Here is a 24,445-nt window from a genome sequence, read left to right as displayed (position 1 = left end):
GTTCGAATCCCAGATCCAGGGGCTTAAAATTCATACCGGGGGCAAATGCATGCATGCCCAAAATCCTGAGAGGAGATTGGAGAAGGGAATGAGGCATGGACTTGTCCCATCCTCCCCAGGGGAGTGATTTCTTGCTTTCTGTCTCTCCAGCAAACACACGTGCCCTATAGCAAAAATCTTTCTTAAAAAAAAAAAAAGGATTATTGGGCCAGCAGGTTGGCATGGTGGTAAAGATGCTGGACTCCCACATGACTAGCTGCAGTTAGAATTCTGGACCTGGTGGCTTGCTTTCTCACTATTCCACCCATTTCTGTTTAGTGAGCACACGTGTGCTCTATAGCAAACTTTAAAAAAAAATAAGTGAATAAAATATTTTTAAAAAGTATTATGAAAAAAGGTTAAAAAATAGTATAAATAATGCCTTGCAATTTTTGTTAAAAAAAAAAAACTAGATAGGACTTGTTAAAAAAATTGCAGAAACATAAAACTTAAAATTTTCCTCCACTACTTAAAATTATTCAATTGTTAAAACTGTTTTTCAATTTATGCCGATAACCCCTTCTCCTAAAAAAAAAAAAGACAAAAAAAATCAAAAAGAAATCTATGTGTACTCTTATTTCTATCCTTTCTACTAGTAGACAAGGTCTGAGCCTCATTTCTAAGATTCTGCAAAGAGGCTCGTATCTATTTAGCTTCTGTGTTTCTGGCTCCAAACCCATTCCACCCTCAGTCCCATCCAGTGACCCATCCAAAACAGAAATCTGACTACAACAGTCCACTGCTTTGACTCCTCACAACTCTAAGATAAAGTTAAATTCTTTAGGTCATGCAAGGCGCTCCAAGATCTGGCCCCTGCCCCTCTCATCTCATTTGGGAACACACTTTACCTCCAACAGGAGAGCTGGCAATTCATACACACCAACCTTTTCTTGTCCGTATCAACAGTCTTAATGTTGTCCTTTTGAACTAGAATACTCCCTGATCCCACCCCCAATATGTTAGTATAACCTCAGAAAAAGTCTTGTCCCACCTTCAAACTAAATAGAATGGTGTATTCAGATCTCTAACACTGTTACTTTTTACATTGTATCATATTTACCTTAAAATTCCTCTCACATGACTATCAACTTCACAAGAACAGGGATAGTCTAAGTCTGTTTCTTGTCTGCAATATGAGGAAAAAAGTACCAACCTCAGAAATGAGATGTAGAAGGCATTCAAAGAAAGTAGTAATCAAAGGTATCCACAATGTTACCTGAAGCCCAGCAGTGTAGACCCACAATAGGATCTCAAATGGTTTCTGAGTCTAAACTGCAAATGGAAATATTCCTATCTTGCAACTGAGAAAATTGATAAAAGATTAACAGCCCAAGGTCACACAGTTAAAGGAAGGGAAGCTAACATCTAACTCCAGTCAAAGTTTAAGCTCAGAACTCATTCTATACTAGTATACATTATCTCCCTCTCTTCCACTTAAAAGTGACTCAATCTGCTGCTGGCACATGGGATGAGGGTTAAGGGAGCTGGACTCCCACATGATGAATTGCGGTTGCTTCTCACTTTACATCTCCCCCTGTCCTTCTCTAGTATGAATGAATGAATAAACGAATGAATTCTTTAAAAAACAAACAAACAAACAAAAAGGGACCCAATCTTTCTACTTTACTCTTATGGAAAAAAAAAAAAAAATGGGAACTGGCAGACAGCATAATGGTTATATTGCTGGACTCCCACTATGACCAACTATGGATCGAGTTCTGGACCCCGAGACTTGAAACTCACACCAGAGAAGTGTGCGTCCCTGCCTGCCCAAAATCTCAGAGGAAAAGGGAGAAGGAATTGGGCTTCACCATCTGCCGTGAGGGGTGATTTCTCGCTTTAGGTCTGTCTCTCTAGCGAGTGAGCTCACGTGCCTCATAGCAAAAAAAATCTAAGAAAATACGTAAGTAAAACCAAACTTTCTTTCCTGTAAATGCCACGTTATAACTATCAGTGCTGGGATGTGTGGTTTTGGTTTGTTTAAGACTGGGTCTGACTAGTTAACATCCACCTCCTAGACAGCAGGACATCGCGCTCAAGGCACCACGCCCCGCTTTTAAAGTGGCCTTGGAATGGAATCGAGCCTCTCCAGTGCTCTCAATCAACAGCACAATTAGCCAGCTCCGCGCTACCATTGCTGGGCCTGGAGTCTCCATTTTTAAGCTAACCTGAACAAGTGTTTCAAGCTCTCTACGATTCAATTTCCCTGCTTATGAGAATGCACTTGGATTTCAAAAAACCATCCAAGCTCTAAAATACTACGAGTCTGTAGCTGGGGGCAGTTATCTGTAGTTCGTGGTGTTCTTTCAGAACTACTTATCAAGCATTTCCAATATGCAAAGCGCAACTACAGTAAATAAAACACTGGTCACCCTTCTCAGGACTTAAGGTAACTCAGTAAGCCTTCAAGTCAAAGTTCATTCCAATACGCTGCAACCTTACAGCAAGGTCACTAGGCGTGAAACGCAAGGTGATTCCCCCTTCAGGGTCGGGGGTCTAGCAAACAGATCCGGCGACCCAAGACACGCCTAGGTTCTGCAGTAGAGCGAAACTGCAAAAAACAGACTACCTTGCGGCCCCTCTTTCCCGTTATCCTCGACTAAATCTGGCGTACATGTCCCAGTCTGGCCGGGGAGGCTACGCGCCCGCCGCAGCTACCATGGCCGACCCTCCCTCGGGGCTCCTCACTCTCCGTGGGGCTGCAGCGGCTTTCCGGAGGGTGAAGGCCGCAGTGTCCTTGCCGCCGCCGACAGGCCTGTCCTGAGCCTAGGGCTCTCCTGTGCCCCAAACTAAGGGAGACACAGAGAGCTGGAGAAGGGCGACGGTAGCGCCCAGGCTCCCCCCGAGCCTCCTTACCCACTGGGCGGTGAGGCCAGTCACCCGGGCCCGGAGCGCAGCGGAGAAGAACATGGCGGGCCAAACCGTTCACCTTGCCCCGGCTGCGCTAGGCGAGAATCCCGCGCGAATTCGGGGCGCACAGCGTGCGCGCTCCCGAGCCCAGGGCCGGGCGTTCAGGACTCACGTCAGGGGGCGGTGGCCAACGGGAGCGCGAGAGGGGCGGAGACTTCCGGGAGAAGCGGATCGGGTGGGACCAGCGGGACCCTAAAAGGCGGGTTGTGGAGGCCGACCTTGGGGACACCGCCTTGAAAGGAAGCGTCGGGGCTGGTTTTTGGGCTCCTGGGGAATGAAGGGCTGGCATGAGTTTACGGCGTGCGCGTCCCCTCTGGAGAAGCTTGGGAAGAATAACTACGAACTCTTATATTGCAATTACTTGAACAATTCCTTGACAGCCCTTATAAATTCTATTTCACGATTTATGGCTTTCGAGACAGAAGGCTGCTACCAGTGAGCTAGGAATAGACACTAAACACCTTGGTTCCCATTCCTTTGCTTTGGGTGTGTGTGTGCTGTCATATGTAGGGGCGAAATGATATGATATATGGAAATTGCTTCCAAATAGTGAGGAGTGGGAGGTAAAATGAAGCAAGATTGGCTGGAAGCGGTGACTGTTGAACCTATGTGGTAGTTTCTTGTACTGCTCTTGGTACTTGGGACACGTTAGAAATTTTCCATAATAAGACCTTTTAAAAAACCACTTCCTTCTTGATGTTTGTTTGGTCATCTCTGGAAATTCCAACAAGTATTTACTCAGTAACAGCTGTAATTTGCTCAGCACTGTTTCCTGCTCTGGAGAGTTTACCAGGCACTTAATTAACTACCTCTTGACTCTTCACTGCCTTGTCTCCTTGTGTCTCGCATCCGGTACCCACCTTCTTCCTTTTGTCTATTTTTTTGACTGTAATAAACTTGTGAAACTTTCACAGCAACTCAGTGATTTTAAAAATGTATTCCTCGTTGTTTTAAAAACTCTGAAATCTTCCAATGCAACTCCTATGGATCATATTTTTAAAAGAATTATTGATTTTATCTTATTATCATTTTTTGTTAATTTGACCAGAGGGATACAGAGAGAGAGAAAGTGAAAGTAAGAAAGCAAGCCAGCAAGCCGTGAGGTCCAGACTTGAACTGTGGTTGACCATGGGGGAATCCAGCGCCTTAACCACCACACCACCTATATGTCATATTTTACAAGTACAGAATTCAAGACACACAGAGCTGTTAGCCAGTGAACTAGGAATAAATCCTAAATGCATTGGTTCCCATTCCTTTGCGTTGTCTTTTGTACTAGATTGCCTTTCCTAAGATGGCCCCAGTATTTCCTTTTGAAAGGAAAAAAAATGTTATGACCCTCAATGTTGATTTAAATTACTTTATTATAAAATTACCTAAATATAAATATATCCAGCACTATTATACACATACTGGTTATTAACTTTCATAACTGACAGCAAAACATATCACAAATTAAATATAAACAAATTTACAAATGGATGATACTGACTGGTCTGGCGTGGAATCTGGGATGCACGCTTTCACTAGATTTGTCAGGGCCTTCTTTGACCTCCAGGCCAGATTAGTCTTCAAAATATCTTCCCAAATATGCCTGCCTTCACTTTGGAAGAATTATGAACTTGTCCACTTCCACAAGCCTTACTTTCTCCCCTATCTCAGTGTAAAACAGTTCAAACACTTCACTTTACCATTCTGACTGGATCATTCTTCTTTACATCCTCAAATTTCCTGCTGGAAATACTTGTTTTCTCTCAAACTCTCTCTTCCCTATCCAGCAGGAACCTTATCCTTTTATTCCCTTCCAGTGAGTGTTGATTTTACAATAACTGACTTTTCGTTTTCCTCCTGCAAGGCAGGACTGGGCCTGCACCTCACATTATTCATTAGAGAAGCCGCAGGGCTCGTGGGTCAGCATCGTTCTGTGCAGGCTTGCTGTGAGGCAGAGAACATCTGCCTGGGCTGCTCTCAAAAGTAGGATGTGACTTGGGAGATAATTATAATTTAGAATACCAGACTAAAGTATTCCACAGATGAAGCAATCCACCTTGTTAGATATGGAAAGAAAGAAAGCTGTTTGGACAGATTGTTTTTAAAAATATATATAGAAGGGCCAGCAGGTGGTGTGGTGGTTGAGACTCTGGACTCCCACATGACCAAGCATGATTTGGGGCTTGGAACTGGGCGCTTGCTTTCGCACTTTCCCTCTCTCTCTCTGGTGAGCACATATGCCCTATAACAAAAATTTTTTTAAAAAATTAATGAATTAGCGGAGCCAGGAGGTGGTGTGGTGGTTAAGGGCGCTGGACTCTCAAATGGCAGACTGTAGTTTGAGTCCTGGACCTGGCAGCTTGCTTTCTCACTTTCTCTCATTCTGTCCCTCTCTGGGCAAATCAAAATAAATAAATAAATGAATAAATAAAGTTAACTTTTAAATAAATAAATAAATTAGGGACCATCAGATGGTGTAATGGTTATGTCACTGGACTCCCACATAGTCAACTGTGGTTTGAGTTCCAGACCTGGTGGCTTATAACTTAGGTAGGGCATGTGTGCGTGCATGCCCAAAATCCTGAGAGGAGAATGGGTTGCGGTATGGCCATCCCCCGGGGGGTGATTTCTCGCTTTCTGTCTCTCTCTGTCTCTCTGTGAGCACATGTGTCCTATAGCAAAAATCTCTCAAAATAATATTAATTTTTTTGGAGAGGTTTTTTTTTTTTGCTATAGGGCGCGTGCACTCACCAGAAAGAGAGAGACAGAAAGCAAGAAATCACCGCCCAGGGGTAATGGCCACACCGCAATCCCTTCTCCTCCATTCTCCTCTCAGGATCTTGGGCATGCATGCACATGAGCCCAGCATGAGTTTAAGCCACTGGGTCAGGGACTCGAACCATGATTGACTACATGGGACTCCAGCAACATAGCCATTATGTCAACTACTGGTCCCAATTTATTTTTATTTTTATTTTTATTTTTTTGCTTTGGGGTGCATCTACTCCCTAGAGAGACAGAAAGTGAGGAATAACCACCCCCCCCCAGAGGATGACCATTCCACAGTCCTTTCTCCTCTATTCTCCTCTCAGGATTTTGGGCACGCACGCACACTCATCTGGTGTGTTTCAAGCCGCTGAATCCAGGACTTGAACCATGATCCAACACGTGGAAGTCCAGTGCCTTAACCACTATAACACCTGCTGGCCCCAATAAGTAATTCTGTATGTATGTCACACACACTCACACACACATGCTACCATCAGGCACAGTTGTAAAATGTGATGCCCTGTGAGACCCATATGGGAAGGTTCCAGATGTGAGTCTGGGGAACTCCCTAAGAATGCCGGGCATACACATGTGTATGATTCAGGGTTGGCTGAGGCTGGAAAGCTGCCATGTCAATGGCAGGATTGCCTTGTTGAGGTTGCTGTCTCTCTCTTGCTTATGAAAGAAACAAATATACTTTATAAAAATAGCAAAAATATCCAGAATATGTTAAGTTTAATTAAGAAAAGAAGGACTATAAAACATCATGTATAATATGTGTATGTTTTCTGTATATGCACAGCAAAAAATTCTGTTTTGTTTTTTATTTTAGGTTTTTGCCATAGAGTATGTGTGCTTGCTTGAGAGAAACATAGAGAGAAAGAGAGGAAGTGAGAAATCACTCCCAGCAGGGAGGCCACACCACAGTCCCTTCTCCTCTATTCTCCTCTTGAGACTTTGGGCACACACGCGTAAATGCCCTGCGTGATTTTCATGCCATCAGGCCAGGGTTCAAATAGTGGTGGACCATGTGCATACCCAGCACCTTAGCCATTACGCCACCTGGTGGCCCCACAGCTAAAAATTCTATATGTGCCCATCAAACTGTTAGTTTCTTTGGGTGATGGGATTAAAGACAACTTTCTTTTTTCCTTTATACCTTTTCTGTTGTCTGAATTTATTTAAATTAATGTATATTATTTTTATTTCAAAAAATAAAACTGCTCATTTTGAGAAATAGTCAAAAAATAGAAAAATAAAATGGGAAAATTAAAAATTCTCTTTTATACTCATTTATATTGAGTAAATATATAATGAAAATCTCTTTAGAGTGCACTTCTTTTTACTGCTGTTAGTTTTCATTCGGATTCTAATTTAGAATACCCATGAGTGTGCGATGGGAATACAGAAATGGGTCAGTTCTTAGGCTATTTCAGCAGTATTTATTCTAGGCAGATGCAGTTGCCCTGGGTTGCTCCTTAAAATCTCTGTGAGTACTTGAATTTTACCTTCCTCTTCTTTGTAAAGCTTATTTACCTCTTCCATGAGAGAGGGAGACACCCTCATCATGATCTTCACACTGCAATACTACCCCAGCCTCAGCCAGCAAGGATCATGGCATGTGTGCTCAGTGTGCATAGAATGACCTCAGGACATGAACCTCGGACCTTCCCACATGGTCTCAGCATCACAAAATGTTGCATTACTGCTGCATCACTGTGGCTGGCCAGAATATAGGTCTTCCTTGACCAGTTACAAAAAGATTCATATGAAATTCCCTTATATAGGGGCCAGAAGAGGGCAAAACAGTTAAGGCATTGGACTTCCACATAGCCAACTGAATTCCAGTCCTGGGTTTTTCTCTCTCTCTCTGGTGAAGTAAATAAAATAATAATAATAATAAATAAAAATAAAATAGATAAAATCAGGTTTTTCTTTTTTTTTTTTTGTAAAAGGTAAGTGTTCTTACAGAGTAGCTTGAGGTCACAGTAACAAATAACCAACCTCCTAACCTGATTCTGCTAATAAAAAAAAGATTAGAGAAGCTATTTCCCCCCTTTCCCTGGTGCCCATTTTCTACCAGGTAATTTCATTATCTAGTAGCAGAGGACTTATTGGTGCTGGGGCCTTCATAGTCCCTTACAGAAGCATGATGCTGTTGGCAGGGACCTGCACATCATTGCATTAGTTGTAGTATGTTCATGTCAAGATGACATAGGATAGAATTTTCATTCCAGGAGCTGGAGCATGGCACAGTGATAAAAACACAATGCTCGGGGCCAGCAGAGGGTGAGGTGGTTGAAGGTGCTGAATTCCCAGATAGCTGATAGTGGTTCAAGTCCTGGACCTGGAGGCTCACTTTCTCACTTTTCTTTTCTCTCTCTCTCTCTGGTCAAATTTAATAATAAATAATAATAATCACAACAACAAATGGAATTAAATAATTTTTTTTTTAGTGCTCTAGAAGGCTGACCCATGTGGAGAGATTCCACAATGGTTCTTGGAGTGCTCCTGAGTACACCAGACACATGGGTGCTTATAATCCAAAACTGGCTGAAGGAGTGGATTATGGCATGAAGATTCTGTGGAAGATGTCTTTCTCTTTCTCTGATTCTCTCACTCATGGAAGAAATAAAGAAATAAACATTTTTTTTAAAAAAAAGGGCACATGTTTTTGCTATAGGGCACATGTGCTCATGCAAGAGAGACAGAGAGAGAGACAGTGTGAGGCAAAGTGAGAAATTACCACCTACGAGTAATAGCCATGCTGCCATGCCTTCTCCTCTTGGGATTTTGGACACATATGCATATGTGCCTGCCAAGTTTTCAAACCACTGGATCCAGGACTCAAACTATGTGGTTGGTCATGTGATATCTCACCACCTTAACCTCTACATCAGTTACAAGCCCCTTAAAAAGGAACTTTTTAGCCAGATAAGAAAGGGTTGTAGCATCGGGGTAGTGGGAGCAGAAGAAGTATTGATATCACGTGGATTCCAAAATAGCCTGATTTGATGGGTCCTTGCATCAGCATAGTAGAGCAGGAAAAACTAGAAAACATCTGGTCCAATCTTCTCATGCTACAGACTTAAAAAAAAAAAAAAGACAGAAAGAAAGAAAAGATAGAAACATGGTAACTGAGATTGCTAGGACCTTAACAATTGCCTTCTTGAAGGCTTTGTTGGCTTAGGGGTCAGCAGGTGGTGTGGTTAAGGCACTGGACTCACACATGGTCAACCATGGTTCATGTCCCAGACCTGGAGGCTTGAAACTCATGCCAAGTGCATATGTGTGCATGCCCAAAATTATGCTGGGCACATGTGTTTGTGTGCCCAAAATCCCAAGAGGAGGGTGGTGTGGCATAGCCATCCTCTTTAGAGAGTGATTTCTTGCTTTCTCTCTCTCTCTATCTCTGGTGAGTGCTCATGCCCTATAGCAAAAACCTCTCTCTCAAAAATAAGAAGGCTTTGTAGGCTGTAACATTCTGTGTAATGGTACTCCAGTACATCTTGTATCTCTTAAGAAGATTCATTTTGTTCATCTGCATAGCACAGTACCGCTCTGTTTTCTAGCTCTAGCCCATGTGTGTCTCGTGTTTATATAGTCAAAGGTCAAAATCTGACTAAGAACAGATGAGCTCTTTCCTTTTGCATCATTTTTCAACTTTTCAAAGGGCTTAAAATAAACTATTATTTTCCATTATTTACTTAAGTGATTTGTGGAATCCGTAGTTCTTAGGAATCCCTGCTCCCCAGTATACTTATGAAGCTCATGATCTGATTCTTACTCATCTATCAGCATCTGAGGAATGCTAGTATTAATATGCATGGTTTAAATTACCCCAAATGGAATAAGAAGGTTGAATTGCCCGGTAATGTTTGTGGCTTTCCCAATATTTTATGTATGGAGAATCAGAAAATCACTCCTTGAGAAAGAGGAAATGATAGTAGTCAGGTTTATCAAAGAGAAGAAAGTCTGCCCTTAACTTTCTCAGGGACCACACCTATAGCAGAGTGCTAAAGGCTGGCTCCCAAGCTAACCACAGCAGGCCAGCTTGACTTTGAATAACCACGAAGGCGTTTATCATATGATGCAGTGGAATGGAAAGTGGTAGGATTAGAATTATTTAATAAATGTGTATACTGGTTAGAAAAATGCAAAGTTGGGACCAACAGTTAGTGTAACAGCTATGTCGCTGAACTCCCATATAGTTGACTGTGGTTCGAGTCCTGGATCCGGTGGCTTAAACTCATGCTGGGCACATGTGTGTGCGTGCCCAAGATCCCGAGAAGAATGGAGGAGAAGGGATTGCGGAGTGGCCATCCCCTCGGGGTATGATTTCTTCCTTTCTGTCTATGTCTCTCTGTTTTTCTAGCAAGTACCTGTGCCCTGTAGCAAAAATCCCCCCCCCAAAGTTGAACTAAAGGCTTCAGTCTATTAAGAATTATTTATTTAATTCTATTTATGTATTATTATTCTTCAGTTTGACCAGTGAGAGACAGAGAGAGGGAAAAAGGGAGAGTGAAAAAGCAAGCCACCAGGCTTGGGACTTGAACCACAGTCAGCCATGTGGGAGTCCAACACCTCAATCACTATGCCACCTGCTGACCCAAGCCTTTGGTCTTTAACAAGTGTCATAATATATTTAGTAAGAAGAGTCATGAAAAGTAATATAATGTCTATTAAGATGATCTACTCCAGGGGCCAGCAGATGGCATAGTGGTTAAATCGCTGGACTCCCACATGGCTGAGGTTTGAGTTCTGGACTTGGTGATTTGAAACTCACGCCGGGCGTATGTGTGTGCGTGCCCAAGATCCCAGGAGGAGAATGGAGAAGAGGTTGCAGAGTGGCCATCCCCATGGGGGTGGATTTCTCAGTTTCCCTCTCACTGTCTCTGTCTCTGTCTTTCTCTGTGGTGAGTTCACACACCCTCTACCAAAAAAAAAAAAATGACTCCAGGACATAGTGGTTAAGGTGGCTAGATCCTGCATGACCACTGTGTGGTTCGAGTCCTGGGCCCTACAATTTCAAAGCACTCAGTGAGCATATGCGTGTTTGCTCAAAAATCCTGAGTAGAGATTGGAGAAGAGATTGTACTGTGGTCATCCCCTACAGGGGGTGGGGGCAGAGATGCTTTCTCACTTTCTCTCTCTCTCTCTGTTTCTCTCCAGTGAGCAAATGTGCTGTATAGCAAATTAAAAAAAGAAAAATCTACTCCAACAAAAACTCAGTCTGGTTTTGTAAATAGACTATCTTGTGAATATTGATTTTGCTTGAAAATAGAATAGCTTGGTCTTTCACCAAGGATCCGCTGACATGGGCTGCGTTTTCACCAAAACCGTGAAGAAGGCGGCCCGGATCATCATCGAGAAGTATTACACACATCTGGGCAACGACTTCCACACGAACAAGCGCGCGTGTGAGGAGCTCGCCATCATTCCCAGCAAGAAGCTCCGCAACAAGATAGCAGGCTATGTCACGCATCTCATGAAGTGCATTCAGAGAGGCCCGGTGAGAGGCATCTCCATCAAGCTGCAAGAGGAGGAGCGAGAAAGGAGAGATAATTATGTTCCGGAGGTCTCAGCCCTGGATCAAGAAATCATTGAAGTGGATCCTGACACTAAGGAAATGCTGAAGCTTTCGGACTTTGGCAGCCTGTCCAACCTGCAGGTCACGCAGCTACAGTTGGAATGAATTTCAAAACCCCACGTGGAGCCGTTTGAATCTTTCTGCTATGCCGTACAATTTCCAATAAACCTGGGACAACCAAAAAAAAAAGAAAGAAAGAACAAATAAAGAAATAAACATTTTTTTTAAAAAAAAGGGCACATGTTTTTGCTATAGGGCACATGTGCTCATGCAAGAGAGACAGAGAGAGAGACAGTGTGAGGCAAAGTGAGAAATTACCACCTACGAGTAATAGCCATGCTGCCATGCCTTCTCCTCTTGGGATTTTGGACACATATGCATATGTGCCTGCCAAGTTTTCAAACCACTGGATCCAGGACTCAAACTATGTGGTTGGTCATGTGATATCTCACCACCTTAACCTCTACATCAGTTACAAGCCCCTTAAAAAGGAACTTTTTAGCCAGATAAGAAAGGGTTGTAGCATCGGGGTAGTGGGAGCAGAAGAAGTATTGATATCACGTGGATTCCAAAATAGCCTGATTTGATGGGTCCTTGCATCAGCATAGTAGAGCAGGAAAAACTAGAAAACATCTGGTCCAATCTTCTCATGCTACAGACTTAAAAAAAAAAAAAAGACAGAAAGAAAGAAAAGATAGAAACATGGTAACTGAGATTGCTAGGACCTTAACAATTGCCTTCTTGAAGGCTTTGTTGGCTTAGGGGTCAGCAGGTGGTGTGGTTAAGGCACTGGACTCACACATGGTCAACCATGGTTCATGTCCCAGACCTGGAGGCTTGAAACTCATGCCAAGTGCATATGTGTGCATGCCCAAAATTATGCTGGGCACATGTGTTTGTGTGCCCAAAATCCCAAGAGGAGGGTGGTGTGGCATAGCCATCCTCTTTAGAGAGTGATTTCTTGCTTTCTCTCTCTCTCTATCTCTGGTGAGTGCTCATGCCCTATAGCAAAAACCTCTCTCTCAAAAATAAGAAGGCTTTGTAGGCTGTAACATTCTGTGTAATGGTACTCCAGTACATCTTGTATCTCTTAAGAAGATTCATTTTGTTCATCTGCATAGCACAGTACCGCTCTGTTTTCTAGCTCTAGCCCATGTGTGTCTCGTGTTTATATAGTCAAAGGTCAAAATCTGACTAAGAACAGATGAGCTCTTTCCTTTTGCATCATTTTTCAACTTTTCAAAGGGCTTAAAATAAACTATTATTTTCCATTATTTACTTAAGTGATTTGTGGAATCCGTAGTTCTTAGGAATCCCTGCTCCCCAGTATACTTATGAAGCTCATGATCTGATTCTTACTCATCTATCAGCATCTGAGGAATGCTAGTATTAATATGCATGGTTTAAATTACCCCAAATGGAATAAGAAGGTTGAATTGCCCGGTAATGTTTGTGGCTTTCCCAATATTTTATGTATGGAGAATCAGAAAATCACTCCTTGAGAAAGAGGAAATGATAGTAGTCAGGTTTATCAAAGAGAAGAAAGTCTGCCCTTAACTTTCTCAGGGACCACACCTATAGCAGAGTGCTAAAGGCTGGCTCCCAAGCTAACCACAGCAGGCCAGCTTGACTTTGAATAACCACGAAGGCGTTTATCATATGATGCAGTGGAATGGAAAGTGGTAGGATTAGAATTATTTAATAAATGTGTATACTGGTTAGAAAAATGCAAAGTTGGGACCAACAGTTAGTGTAACAGCTATGTCGCTGAACTCCCATATAGTTGACTGTGGTTCGAGTCCTGGATCCGGTGGCTTAAACTCATGCTGGGCACATGTGTGTGCGTGCCCAAGATCCCGAGAAGAATGGAGGAGAAGGGATTGCGGAGTGGCCATCCCCTCGGGGTATGATTTCTTCCTTTCTGTCTATGTCTCTCTGTTTTTCTAGCAAGTACCTGTGCCCTGTAGCAAAAATCCCCCCCCCAAAGTTGAACTAAAGGCTTCAGTCTATTAAGAATTATTTATTTAATTCTATTTATGTATTATTATTCTTCAGTTTGACCAGTGAGAGACAGAGAGAGGGAAAAAGGGAGAGTGAAAAAGCAAGCCACCAGGCTTGGGACTTGAACCACAGTCAGCCATGTGGGAGTCCAACACCTCAATCACTATGCCACCTGCTGACCCAAGCCTTTGGTCTTTAACAAGTGTCATAATATATTTAGTAAGAAGAGTCATGAAAAGTAATATAATGTCTATTAAGATGATCTACTCCAGGGGCCAGCAGATGGCATAGTGGTTAAATCGCTGGACTCCCACATGGCTGAGGTTTGAGTTCTGGACTTGGTGATTTGAAACTCACGCCGGGCGTATGTGTGTGCGTGCCCAAGATCCCAGGAGGAGAATGGAGAAGAGGTTGCAGAGTGGCCATCCCCATGGGGGTGGATTTCTCAGTTTCCCTCTCACTGTCTCTGTCTCTGTCTTTCTCTGTGGTGAGTTCACACACCCTCTACCAAAAAAAAAAAAATGACTCCAGGACATAGTGGTTAAGGTGGCTAGATCCTGCATGACCACTGTGTGGTTCGAGTCCTGGGCCCTACAATTTCAAAGCACTCAGTGAGCATATGCGTGTTTGCTCAAAAATCCTGAGTAGAGATTGGAGAAGAGATTGTACTGTGGTCATCCCCTACAGGGGGTGGGGGCAGAGATGCTTTCTCACTTTCTCTCTCTCTCTCTGTTTCTCTCCAGTGAGCAAATGTGCTGTATAGCAAATTAAAAAAAGAAAAATCTACTCCAACAAAAACTCAGTCTGGTTTTGTAAATAGACTATCTTGTGAATATTGATTTTGCTTGAAAATAGAATAGCTTGGTCTTTCACCAAGGATCCGCTGACATGGGCTGCGTTTTCACCAAAACCGTGAAGAAGGCGGCCCGGATCATCATCGAGAAGTATTACACACATCTGGGCAACGACTTCCACACGAACAAGCGCGCGTGTGAGGAGCTCGCCATCATTCCCAGCAAGAAGCTCCGCAACAAGATAGCAGGCTATGTCACGCATCTCATGAAGTGCATTCAGAGAGGCCCGGTGAGAGGCATCTCCATCAAGCTGCAAGAGGAGGAGCGAGAAAGGAGAGATAATTATGTTCCGGAGGTCTCAGCCCTGGATCAAGAAATCATTGAAGTGGATCCTGACACTAAGGAAATGCTGAAGCTTTCGGACTTTGGCAGCCTGTCCAACCTGCAGGTCACGCAGCTACAGTTGGAATGAATTTCAAAACCCCACGTGGAGCCGTTTGAATCTTTCTGCTATGCCGTACAATTTCCAATAAACCTGGGACAACCAAAAAAAAAAGAAAGAAAGAACATAGAATAGCTTATTATTATGGCATTTCCCAGTGAAATGGGACATGTATATTGGAAAAAAAAAGATAGAAAGGAAAAGAAAGAAGGAGGAAGGAAAAAGAAGCGAAGGAAAGAGGGAGGGAGAAAAGAATGAAGGAAAGAAGGAGGGAAGGAAGTTAGGAAGGAAGAAGAGAGAGGGACGGAGGAGACAGAGAATAAAAATATATATCAGTTTTAAAACCAAAACTGGCAGGTGGTGTGGTGGTCAAGGCACTGGATTCCCACATGGCCAAGTGTGGTTCAAGTCCTGTACCTAACAGCTTGAAACATAAGCCAGGTGTGCATGTTTGCATGTCCAGAATCCCAGAAGGAAAATGGAGAAGGGATTGTGGCATGGCTATCGCCCTTGGACAGAAACCACCTCCCAATGGGAGCATGGTCATACCACAATCCTTTTTCCTCCATTTCTTCATTCTGTCAGAATTCAGGGCATATATGCACAAGTGCTCAGTGTGTTTTTCAAGCTTCTGTGGCTAGGATTCATACTGTGGTTAGTCATATGGGATCCAGCTTTCTATGCATAGGGTTTAACTGCTGTGCTATGGGGCCAGCTCAGTTTTTACTCATTTGTACTAATTGTAACTAATGCTCCCTGTGCTCTTCCTATCATATGTAGTACTCACCGTCACAGTATGTGCCAGGGCAGCCTACTGCAAGCCTCCACTACTCACCACTTGAAGAATTCAGTCTGAAGTGCAAGTGTCGACCTCAGCTAATGACCATGGGGATGGAAGGGGGAGATCCTTAGGCTTTCCTTACATGGGATGATGCTGGAATGTGTCCTGCACTGTCATTCATATTTCCCCAGAGACACTGATCACTCAAGTACTCACAGGGGTCACTCCAAAATAAACTACTTGGACTCAAATTCTTGTCTCAAAGTTGGTTTCTGGAGAAACTCGGATTAAGGTGCTGGGAACAAACAAACAGAAAAAGCTACATGACAGTCTTGCTCATTTGGCCTCATTGAAGCTGTCTTGCTCAAGCACCTCTGAAAGGAGCTACCTTAACTTGGGATCTAGTGGAGAAGGCTGGGAGGAGCAGGACTTGTAAACTGACTTGCTGACCGAGATAGGGTGAACTCAGGGGGCTTAGACCCAGGTGTGGTAATAAAAGCTCATAGTTTCTATAGGCAGTTGGTCTCAGGGCTCTCTCTGCAGGAGTTCGTTCTTGCATCAGACGGGTGAGCCCAGAGATGGCAGATTATATTGGATACCCAGGCAAGCAGGCAGCAATAAAGAATGTGTGCAGCAGGAAAATGGATTCTGGTACTCGGTCAGGGTCAAGGAAGCTTCTCACAGTCTGACAGTGAGCTGCCTGAACAAAGCAGATCCAGTCTGTAGGGAGACTTTAGTGCTGGACATGAAACAACACATGGACTCAGGGAAAAGGAGCAGAAGAAAACCATATCCAAGACCAACTTCTTGAAGACAATATTCAAGCATGAGCTTTGGAATCTGAAAATCCTTGGCTTGACTTCTAGCTTCCCAGCTTCCCAGAAGGATGGCTTTGAGCATGTTGTTTATAATCTGTCTGAGCTCAATTTCCTTGTCAGTAGAACGAGGTAATGGTTCCTCCCTGACAAGATTGTGGTAGGGTGTTAGTGATGAAAATGTCAAGTGGGAGTACTAGCTTGGCATATCACTTCTATGATGACTAAGTAAGCAAGGACAGCCCTGAGAGGCCGTGCTTTCCGTTGGAACCAGATCTTGCTTTGAACACAGAAAGAAGGTAATGACATTCTAAGAAACATGAATGATCAAAGAACCTTATCATATCCTTCTTACTCATGTTACTTCCCCATACCAGTCAACTACTTTTGCTAAAATGATGTATTCCAGGCAGGGGTTAGAGGAAGCAGTGTGACTGAAATCAAGACCGGAGACGTTGAACAGACTGGTGCATCCTGAGAGCACACGGGCCTGTGTATGCACCAGACACATGGGGATGCAGCAAGTGAGAGGAGAATTAAAGCTGGAGAGGCCTTCAGGGTGTCACAGTGCATGTTCTCCACTTGAAATTTGGCATTACATCCAGGGTGATGATTAGAGATTCAAATACTCCTGCCTAAGGTCTGATTGGCCCTCGAGACCAGATGAGATTAAACCTCCAGGAAGGATGGCCATGCTACAATCCATCTCCTCCATCCTCCTCCCAGGATCTTGAGCATACATGCACACGTGCCTGGCATGTTTCAAGCCACCAGGTCTGGGACTTGAACCGTGGTCGACCATGTGGGAATCCAGCAATGTAACCATCATACCATCTACTGATCCAAAACCAGCGTGAGTTTTTTTGTCTTGTTTTGTTTGTGAGAGAGATTTTTTGCTATAGGGTGCATGCACTCACCAGAGAGATAGAGAATGAGAGACAGAAAAGGAGAAATCATCCCCCGGGGAGGATGGCCTCACTGCAATTTCTTCTCCTCCATTCTCCTCTCAGGATTTTGGGCACACATGTACAGGTGCCTGGCATGAGTTTTAAGTTGCTGGGTCTGAGACTTGAACCATGGTCGGCTATGTGCAAGTCCAGCAACATAACCATGACACCATCTGCTGGTACCCCCAGAGTGGAGTTTTAAGCCATCAGGTCTGGGACTCGAACCACAGTTGGCCATGTAGTTTTCCAATGATGTAACCCTGTGACATCTGCTGGCCCCTGTAAACTTTCTTTTTTAAAATATAAATAGAAGAAATATATGCTAAAATAATGCATAGTAAATACATTTACCAGTAAATAGTCATTTACTATCATTATCAAGTATTATGGACTATATATAATCATATATGTTATACTTTTATAAAACTGGCAGCCCAGTAGGCTTACTTAAACCAGCATCACCACATTTGTTGCATGGCTATACTGTCAGGTGGTCATAGAAAATTTCCAGCTCCCACTGTTAGGGGACCACAGTAGTATAGACAGTCTGTCACTGATTGAAGTGTGTATGTCTGTACTCTATACATCTTAAATATGCCTTGTGAGATTGAGCTGCAATGGCTCAAGTGGTAAGGTACTGTCGCTTGAGGTTGGGGCCACACGGAAGGCTTGGGTTCAAATCCTAGACAAAGTTGAACATGCTGGGTGGAGTGGTGCATGCCTATAACCCTAGCTAACTGGAAGGCTGGATCAGACAATTATAACAGCAGGACTGTCAACAAACTTCTTTTTCCCTCACTCTCTCTTCTCTCTCTCTACTACATTTGCTTGCTTTCTGCTCACTCTCAAAAACAAAACAAAAAGACAGAAAATAAAAAACAACCTTCTGATCTGTTGCTTGTTTTTTAACCTCAATTTTTTTTTTTGAGAGAGATTTTTCCTGTAGGGTATGTGCACTACCTGGAGACATAGTGACAGAAAATGAGAAATCACCCCCTCAGGATGGCTGGCCATGCTGGAATCCCTTCTCCTCCATTCTCCTCTCAGGATTTCGGGCATGCACGCACACGTGCCAGAGTGAGTTTCAAGCCTCTGGATCCAGAACTCAAGCTGTGGTTGCCCGTTTGGGAGTCCAGTGACATAACCATTACACTATCTGCTGGTCCCTTAACCTCAATTTATTAAACATAATGATTTATTTAATTGTATTTATTATTATTATTCAATTTGCTATAGGGCATGTGTGCTCACCAGAGAGCAAGTGAGAGACAAAATAAGAAACCAAGCTGCCAGGTCTGGGATGCAAACCATGGCCAGCCATCTGGGAGTCTAGTGCTTTAACCACCATGCCACCTGCTGACTCCTCTTTATTTGGTTTTTGAGATGGGATCTCACTATTTTCCAATCCTCCTCCATCAGCCTCCTAAGTAGCTGGGACTACCAGGCATGTGTCACTGCATCCAGTTTTTCAGGATGAGTTCAGAACCAAACTGAGATCTCCCATGTAGTTTTAGCCTCCCAAGTAGTAGTGTCTGTAACTCATGTTACCACATAGACTCATTTGAAAATTAAATTTTTAATTTTGGTGTCATTGTTATGAATTGGATAATGATTTATCCCTCAAAGTTTCATGTTTTGGAATTTGCTGTTGGTGAATGGTAATTGGATGTTCCCCAGAAATTCACATATTTATTGTATTAATTGTATAGCAAGCTCTTAAGTTAAAACTTAATTCCTTCATGGTATCTTAGGGTGGGGCCTTTGGTTGTAATAATGTCATTAGGGCAGGGCTCCTATACTTTGAGTTCTGTGAGTTTATAAGCAGAGAGAATGCTATCAGAATGACAGGTAGAAGGCCATATGGATACACACCATGATTCATGCTGCTTGAAATTCTGCCTTCTGCCATTTTGTGATGCCTTTAGACTTTCCAGCCACTGAACCGTGAGTTATTAAACCTCTGCTTTTATAAATTTGTCCAGTTTAGGTGTTTTTGTTAGTAATGCAAAATGGACTAAAGCAGTCATCTATACATTATAAGCAAGTTTATCTATCTTTTCCTGTTTGATTCATGATCTTTCTCTCTTAAGAAATTTTGCTTAACTCAGGACATAATTCTATGTATTTTCTTCTAATACCTAAGCTTTTGTTTTATTTATATATACATATGTCTTGCTGAAGAGTGACAGAGAGAGACAAGGGAAAAGTGAGAAAGCACTGCCCCCCATGGGAATGGCTACACTCTCCTCCTCTCCTCCTCCATTCTCCTCTCAGGAATTTGGGCACACATGCACACATGCCCTGCTTGTCTTGCAAGCCCTGAAGTACAGACAGACTGTACTGTCAGCCATGTGGGATCCAGCTACCTTAACTACCACGCCACCAGTTGGCCCTGATATATTTTTGTCTTTAATCTATTTGTAACTTAACTTTGAATAGAGTGTTAGGGAAGGATCTAATTTTAGTTATTTACATATAGAAAGCCAATTTTTCCAATACTGTAATTTTTATGATGGAAACAGCTTTATTGAGTTTTTCTGACTATATAAATAATTCAGGGTCATTGTCAAAATTCAAATGACCATTAAAATATGAAAAGAAATATTAAGAGTCACCAAAAATCCTACTTCCCTATGATGGTCACTTTTGTTATTTTTAACATCATTTATCAAATAGTCCATCCTTTCCCTATTTGTTTATAACACTACCTCTATTATACAAGAAGAGTTTTTTGGGGTTTTTTAGAGAGAGAAATATTTGCTATAGGGCATGTACATTCCCTGGAGAAACAGAGAGACAGAAAGTGAGAAATCACTCCCAGGGGGATGGCCTTGCCACAGTCCCTTCTCCTCCATTCTCCTCTTTGGATCAAGGGCACACATGCACTTGTGCCTGGTGTGAGTTTCAAGCTGCCAGGTATGGGACTCAAACTATGTTCAACTACGTGGGAGTCCAGAGGCATAACCATTACAACATCTGCTAGCCCCTCTTAATTTTTTTTGAAGTTTATTTATTTCTTCCATGAGAGAGAAACTCAGAGAGAGAGAGAGTAAGAGAGAGACAGAGAGGGACAAGCATGCCTAAAAGGATCCCCATACTATGATCCACCTTCAGCCTCAACCAGCTTGGATCACAGGCACATGCACTGTGCACAAGGAGTGTGCACAGAGATGTGAAATTGAGACCTTCACATGTGGGTCCAATGGTATTACCATTGTGCCACCCCCGGCCCCAAAGAGAGTAATTTTCTAGTATTGGAGTAAATTTAGAGAATTATTAGATTTGGATTTAATTTGTAGACTTTCAAGTTTCAATATAAAGTTTGTTCAAGTTTGAAGACACTATATGATTGCCTGAATTATTTAGCAGAGTAAGTAAAAAGAATAAAAAGTTTTGTATGAGAAATAAAAATTTTTTTTTTTTCATTATAGGGCGCATGCACTCGCCAGACAGACAGAGAGACAGAAAGTGAGAAATCACCCCCTGGGGGGATGGCCATGCCACAATCCCTTCTCCTCCATTCTCCTCTCAGGATCTTGGGCATGCACGCACATGCGCCCGGCGTGAGTTTTAAGCCACCGGGTCCGGGATGCAAACTGCAGTCAACTACATGGGAGTCCAGCAACATAGCCATTACGCTAACTGCTGATCCCGAGAAATAAAGATTTGTAAGCAGTGGTCAGTTCTCTTAAGGCTTGGGTCAGCGTGAGAACTAAGAACAGCCCATCTGTGGAGTTACAAGTTCTCTTACTAGCACATCTACTATGCCAGGTTCATCTCATAAGAGGAAATGCCATTTCCTTGTATAAGTAATCTTGGTCCAGCCACAGTAGTGCTTTGTGCACCTCTGCTTGAGAGGCTGGCAGCTGCGTGGGGGGCCTGGGTTTGTTTCCTGGGCCAACCTGAATATACCAGGTGCCTGTAATTAATACTAGCTAAATTGAAAGGCAGGAGCAGAACGTTTGCAAACACACGAAACACCTATCTCTGTCTCTCTTCCTATCCCTCTTGCTCTCTTATAAAGGGGGAAAGAAGTTTACCTCTAATTTTTTCATAGAAGTATAGAAATATGCAAGGAAAAGCAAACAGTTCCTAGAAAAGCACTTATAGCTAACTTTGCTAGATTGTGGAACAAGGAATATCTGAATTACTCTATTGTGGAGGCTTTATGTAATCACTTATCACAGTTCACCACCACAGAAAACTGGAAGATTGTATCTTTCCGTACACATGAATACCATCTTTAAGGATGTTTATACTTGCTCTTCATCATGGATTTCATAGTTAAATTCCTCTATGGACATATTAAAAATGCGTTTGATTTGAAAATTTAAAAAATCGTTGCTATCACATATAAACTCTGTTTATCAGCAGTTAGGATGAGAGTCTTTGTGTTTTGCAGTTGGGTTACTTTGACATCAATGAAGTGATAATGAAGTTACACAGCTTTCATGCAGACATCTTACAATATATGGCATGGATTTTTGCAAATGTACCCATTTCTTTCTCTTTCTTTCTTCTTTTTTTTGGGGGGGGGCAGGTTTTTGCTACAGGGTCTATGGACATATTAAAAATGCGTTTGATTTGAAAATTTAAAAAATCGTTGCTATCACATATAAACTCTGTTTATCAGCAGTTAGGATGAGAGTCTTTGTGTTTTGCAGTTGGGTTACTTTGACATCAATGAAGTGATAATGAAGTTACACAGCTTTCATGCAGACATCTTACAATATATGGCATGGATTTTTGCAAATGTACCCATTTCTTTCTCTTTCTTTCTTCTTTTTTTTTGGGGGGGGGGCAGGTTTTTGCTACAGGGCGCGTGTGCTCGCCAGGAAGACAGAGAGAGACAGAGAGACAGAAAGCAAGAAATCACCCCCGCACGGGGGATGGCCATGCTACAATCCCTTCTCCTCCGTTCTCCTCTTGGGATCTTGGGCATGCATGCACATGCACCTGGTGTGAGTTTTAAGCTGCTGGGCCCGGGACTCGAACCGTGGTCTACTACATGGGAGTCCAGCGACATAACCATTACACTAACTGCTGGTCCCACAAATGTACCTATTTCTTTTCCAGAGTAGTTTAAAATGCTTTAAATGATCAGATTATCCAGTATAGGATTTAGTTATAAGTTACAGTACTATGGGAAGAAATTGATGTGGAGAAGCTAAAACTAAGATACATTTCTTATTAGTTTGCCTTGCCTCAGTTCCATATCTTTCTTTTTTTGATGCAACCTAAAACCAATTTGACAGAAAAGAAAGAACCAAAAAGCCTAGCCAGGGGGCTGGATGTTGGTGCAATAGTAGAACGTGACACTGTATGAGTCAATCCCACTTAGTTGGGTTCTTGGATTGGGTCTAGAGACTCCAGGTGTACCCTTGCCCATGACTAAGGATTGACCAAAGGCTGGAGATGAGTCACAGTGTCAAGATCCGACTGTGAGCATCTTTCTCTGCCTGTCTCTGTCTCTTTCTTCTTGTCTCTCTTGCTCATGGAGGAATTAAGTGAATAAACTTTTTTTAAAAGGTTTTTACCATATGGCACACGTGTTCCCAAAAAGAGACAGTAAGCAAGAAAGTGAGAAATCACCCCGCAGCAGGGATGGCCGCAGCACAGTCCTTTCTCTTCCATTCTCTTCTTGGGATTTTGGGCATGAACACATACACACACGCACACACACACACACACACACACACACACACATGGAGTCAATCCCACTTAGTTGGGTTCTTGGATTGGGTCTAGAGACTCCAGGTGTACCCTTGCCCATGACTAAGGATTGACCAAAGGCTGGAGATGAGTCACAGTGTCAAGATCCGACTGTGAGCATCTTTCTCTGCCTGTCTCTGTCTCTTTCTTCTTGTCTCTCTTGCTCATGGAGGAATTAAGTGAATAAACTTTTTTTAAAAGGTTTTTACCATATGGCACACGTGTTCCCAAAAAGAGACAGTAAGCAAGAAAGTGAGAAATCACCCCGCAGCAGGGATGGCCGCAGCACAGTCCTTTCTCTTCCATTCTCTTCTTGGGATTTTGGGCATGAACACATACACACACGCACACACACACACACACACACACACACCTGGCATTTCAAGCTGCTACATATGGGACTTGAACCACGGTTGGCCACGTGGAAGTCCAGACCTTTCACCACTATGGCACCTGCTGGCCCTGTGAATAAACATTTTAAAAATCAGCAAAACACTATTTAGAAAAAACATACAGTGTCTTAAGGGGACCGAATTCATAGAACTTGTGACTTGTGTATTTGTATGGACTCACGTTAATCGGGTTGACTTCTTTTTTAGCTGCATGCAATTTAGTCAGACATTAATGTGCTCCAAATTCTCTTTGGCTGCTCACTGCCTTAATACTCAAGGCCCAAGTGCTGCTCAATTAAAATAGTGCAGGCTACTAAACAGTTTTACTACTTTAACGCATCAGATAGGGCAAGCTGTTTTCCTTGAGAATACTCCCAAGGGGTAAAAAGGATATTGCTCATAAGCATGTTTCTGAAACAACTTCAAGGGGAGTTTTTAGTGGGCAAAAAATTTCCATTGTGTGTTTTTTGTCTCTTCTGAAAGTCACTGTGGTTTTCAACTAGCTCAGTGCTGTTACTATAGTCATTTTCCCTGACCTCTTTACACAGGCATTAAGACAAGGCCGAGCTCGTACTCTCATGAAAGCTGCTATGCCATCTAAGCAGAACTAACACTGTTAGAAGAGCATGCAGATTGTAATTTGAAAAAATCCATAAGCCAGCAGTTTCTTTTAACCACAGTGGCTTTTTTCTTTTCCCTCCTGCTCATTCTGCTGATACAGCAACATCGGTGTGCACGGCAAAGCTTTGGCTTTCTGCTCTAATTTGCTGATCTTCTGATGAGAATTGTGCATTCGAGGACATTTTGTTTCATATGTGTTAAGTGTTGCACATCCAGCTGGGTTTTAAGTTTCGAAAGAGATGAGTTCCATCCCCCCTTTACTCATCTCTGCGGCAGGACTCAAGATAGTAATCTATTGTAGGTACTCAATTATTCTATGTTGAATGAATGCATGATGGAATAAATGAGTGACTGAACAAATATTTCCAGTCTCCCATTTTCTAAACTAAATAGTGCAAACAGATGCGATTTGTATCATAGAGGAGGACTCATGGCAACACAGAAATAAAAAGGGGAGACTAGGGACCAGCAGTTAGTGTAATGGCTATGTCGCTGGACTCCCATGTAGTCCACCGTGGTTCGCGTCCCAGACCCGGGGGCTTAAAACTCACGCCGGCCGCATGTGCGTGTGTGGCCAAGATCCTGAGAGGAGAACGGAGGAGAAGGGATTGTGGCATGGCCATCCCCCCCCCCCGGGGAGT

The 24,445-nt window shown here is 42.8% G+C and overlaps 3 protein-coding genes across 3 annotated transcripts in view; 2 read left to right on the top strand and 1 right to left on the bottom strand.

Moving 5' to 3' along the window:
* Positions 1–3,040, bottom strand: part of NDUFV2 (NADH:ubiquinone oxidoreductase core subunit V2) — a 32,265-nt gene extending 29,225 nt beyond the window's left edge. The window contains exon 1 of the mRNA XM_006164019.3: positions 2,896–3,040. Coding sequence (XP_006164081.1) covers positions 2,896–2,949 — 54 coding nt within the window. The 5' untranslated portion in view covers positions 2,950–3,040. The remainder of the gene's footprint in view (positions 1–2,895) is intronic.
* A 7,986-nt stretch (positions 3,041–11,026) lies between these two features.
* LOC102468152 (40S ribosomal protein S17-like) lies at positions 11,027–11,467 on the top strand. Its single transcript, XM_014582324.2, has one exon. The coding sequence runs from the start codon at positions 11,027–11,029 to the stop codon at positions 11,402–11,404; it is 378 nt and encodes a 125-aa protein (XP_014437810.1). The 3' UTR covers positions 11,405–11,467.
* Positions 11,468–14,188: 2,721 nt separating this feature from the next.
* LOC102467731 (40S ribosomal protein S17-like) lies at positions 14,189–14,626 on the top strand. The gene has a single exon (XM_014582323.2). The coding sequence runs from the start codon at positions 14,189–14,191 to the stop codon at positions 14,564–14,566; it is 378 nt and encodes a 125-aa protein (XP_014437809.1). The 3' UTR covers positions 14,567–14,626.
* Positions 14,627–24,445: the final 9,819 nt, after the last annotated feature.

Source organism: Tupaia chinensis, unplaced genomic scaffold (assembly GCF_000334495.1).
Source record: "Tupaia chinensis unplaced genomic scaffold, TupChi_1.0 Scaffold143584_1, whole genome shotgun sequence".
NCBI classification, from domain to species: domain Eukaryota; kingdom Metazoa; phylum Chordata; class Mammalia; order Scandentia; family Tupaiidae; genus Tupaia; species Tupaia belangeri.
Note: the sequence above shows the minus strand (reverse complement) of the source record. Positions and strands in the feature narration are given on the sequence as shown.

Coding starts and splice junctions, on each gene's coding strand:
- LOC102468152 (XM_014582324.2), top strand. CDS start 11,027: ATGGGCTGCGTTTTCACCAAAACCGTGAAGAAGGCGGCCCGGATCATC.
- LOC102467731 (XM_014582323.2), top strand. CDS start 14,189: ATGGGCTGCGTTTTCACCAAAACCGTGAAGAAGGCGGCCCGGATCATC.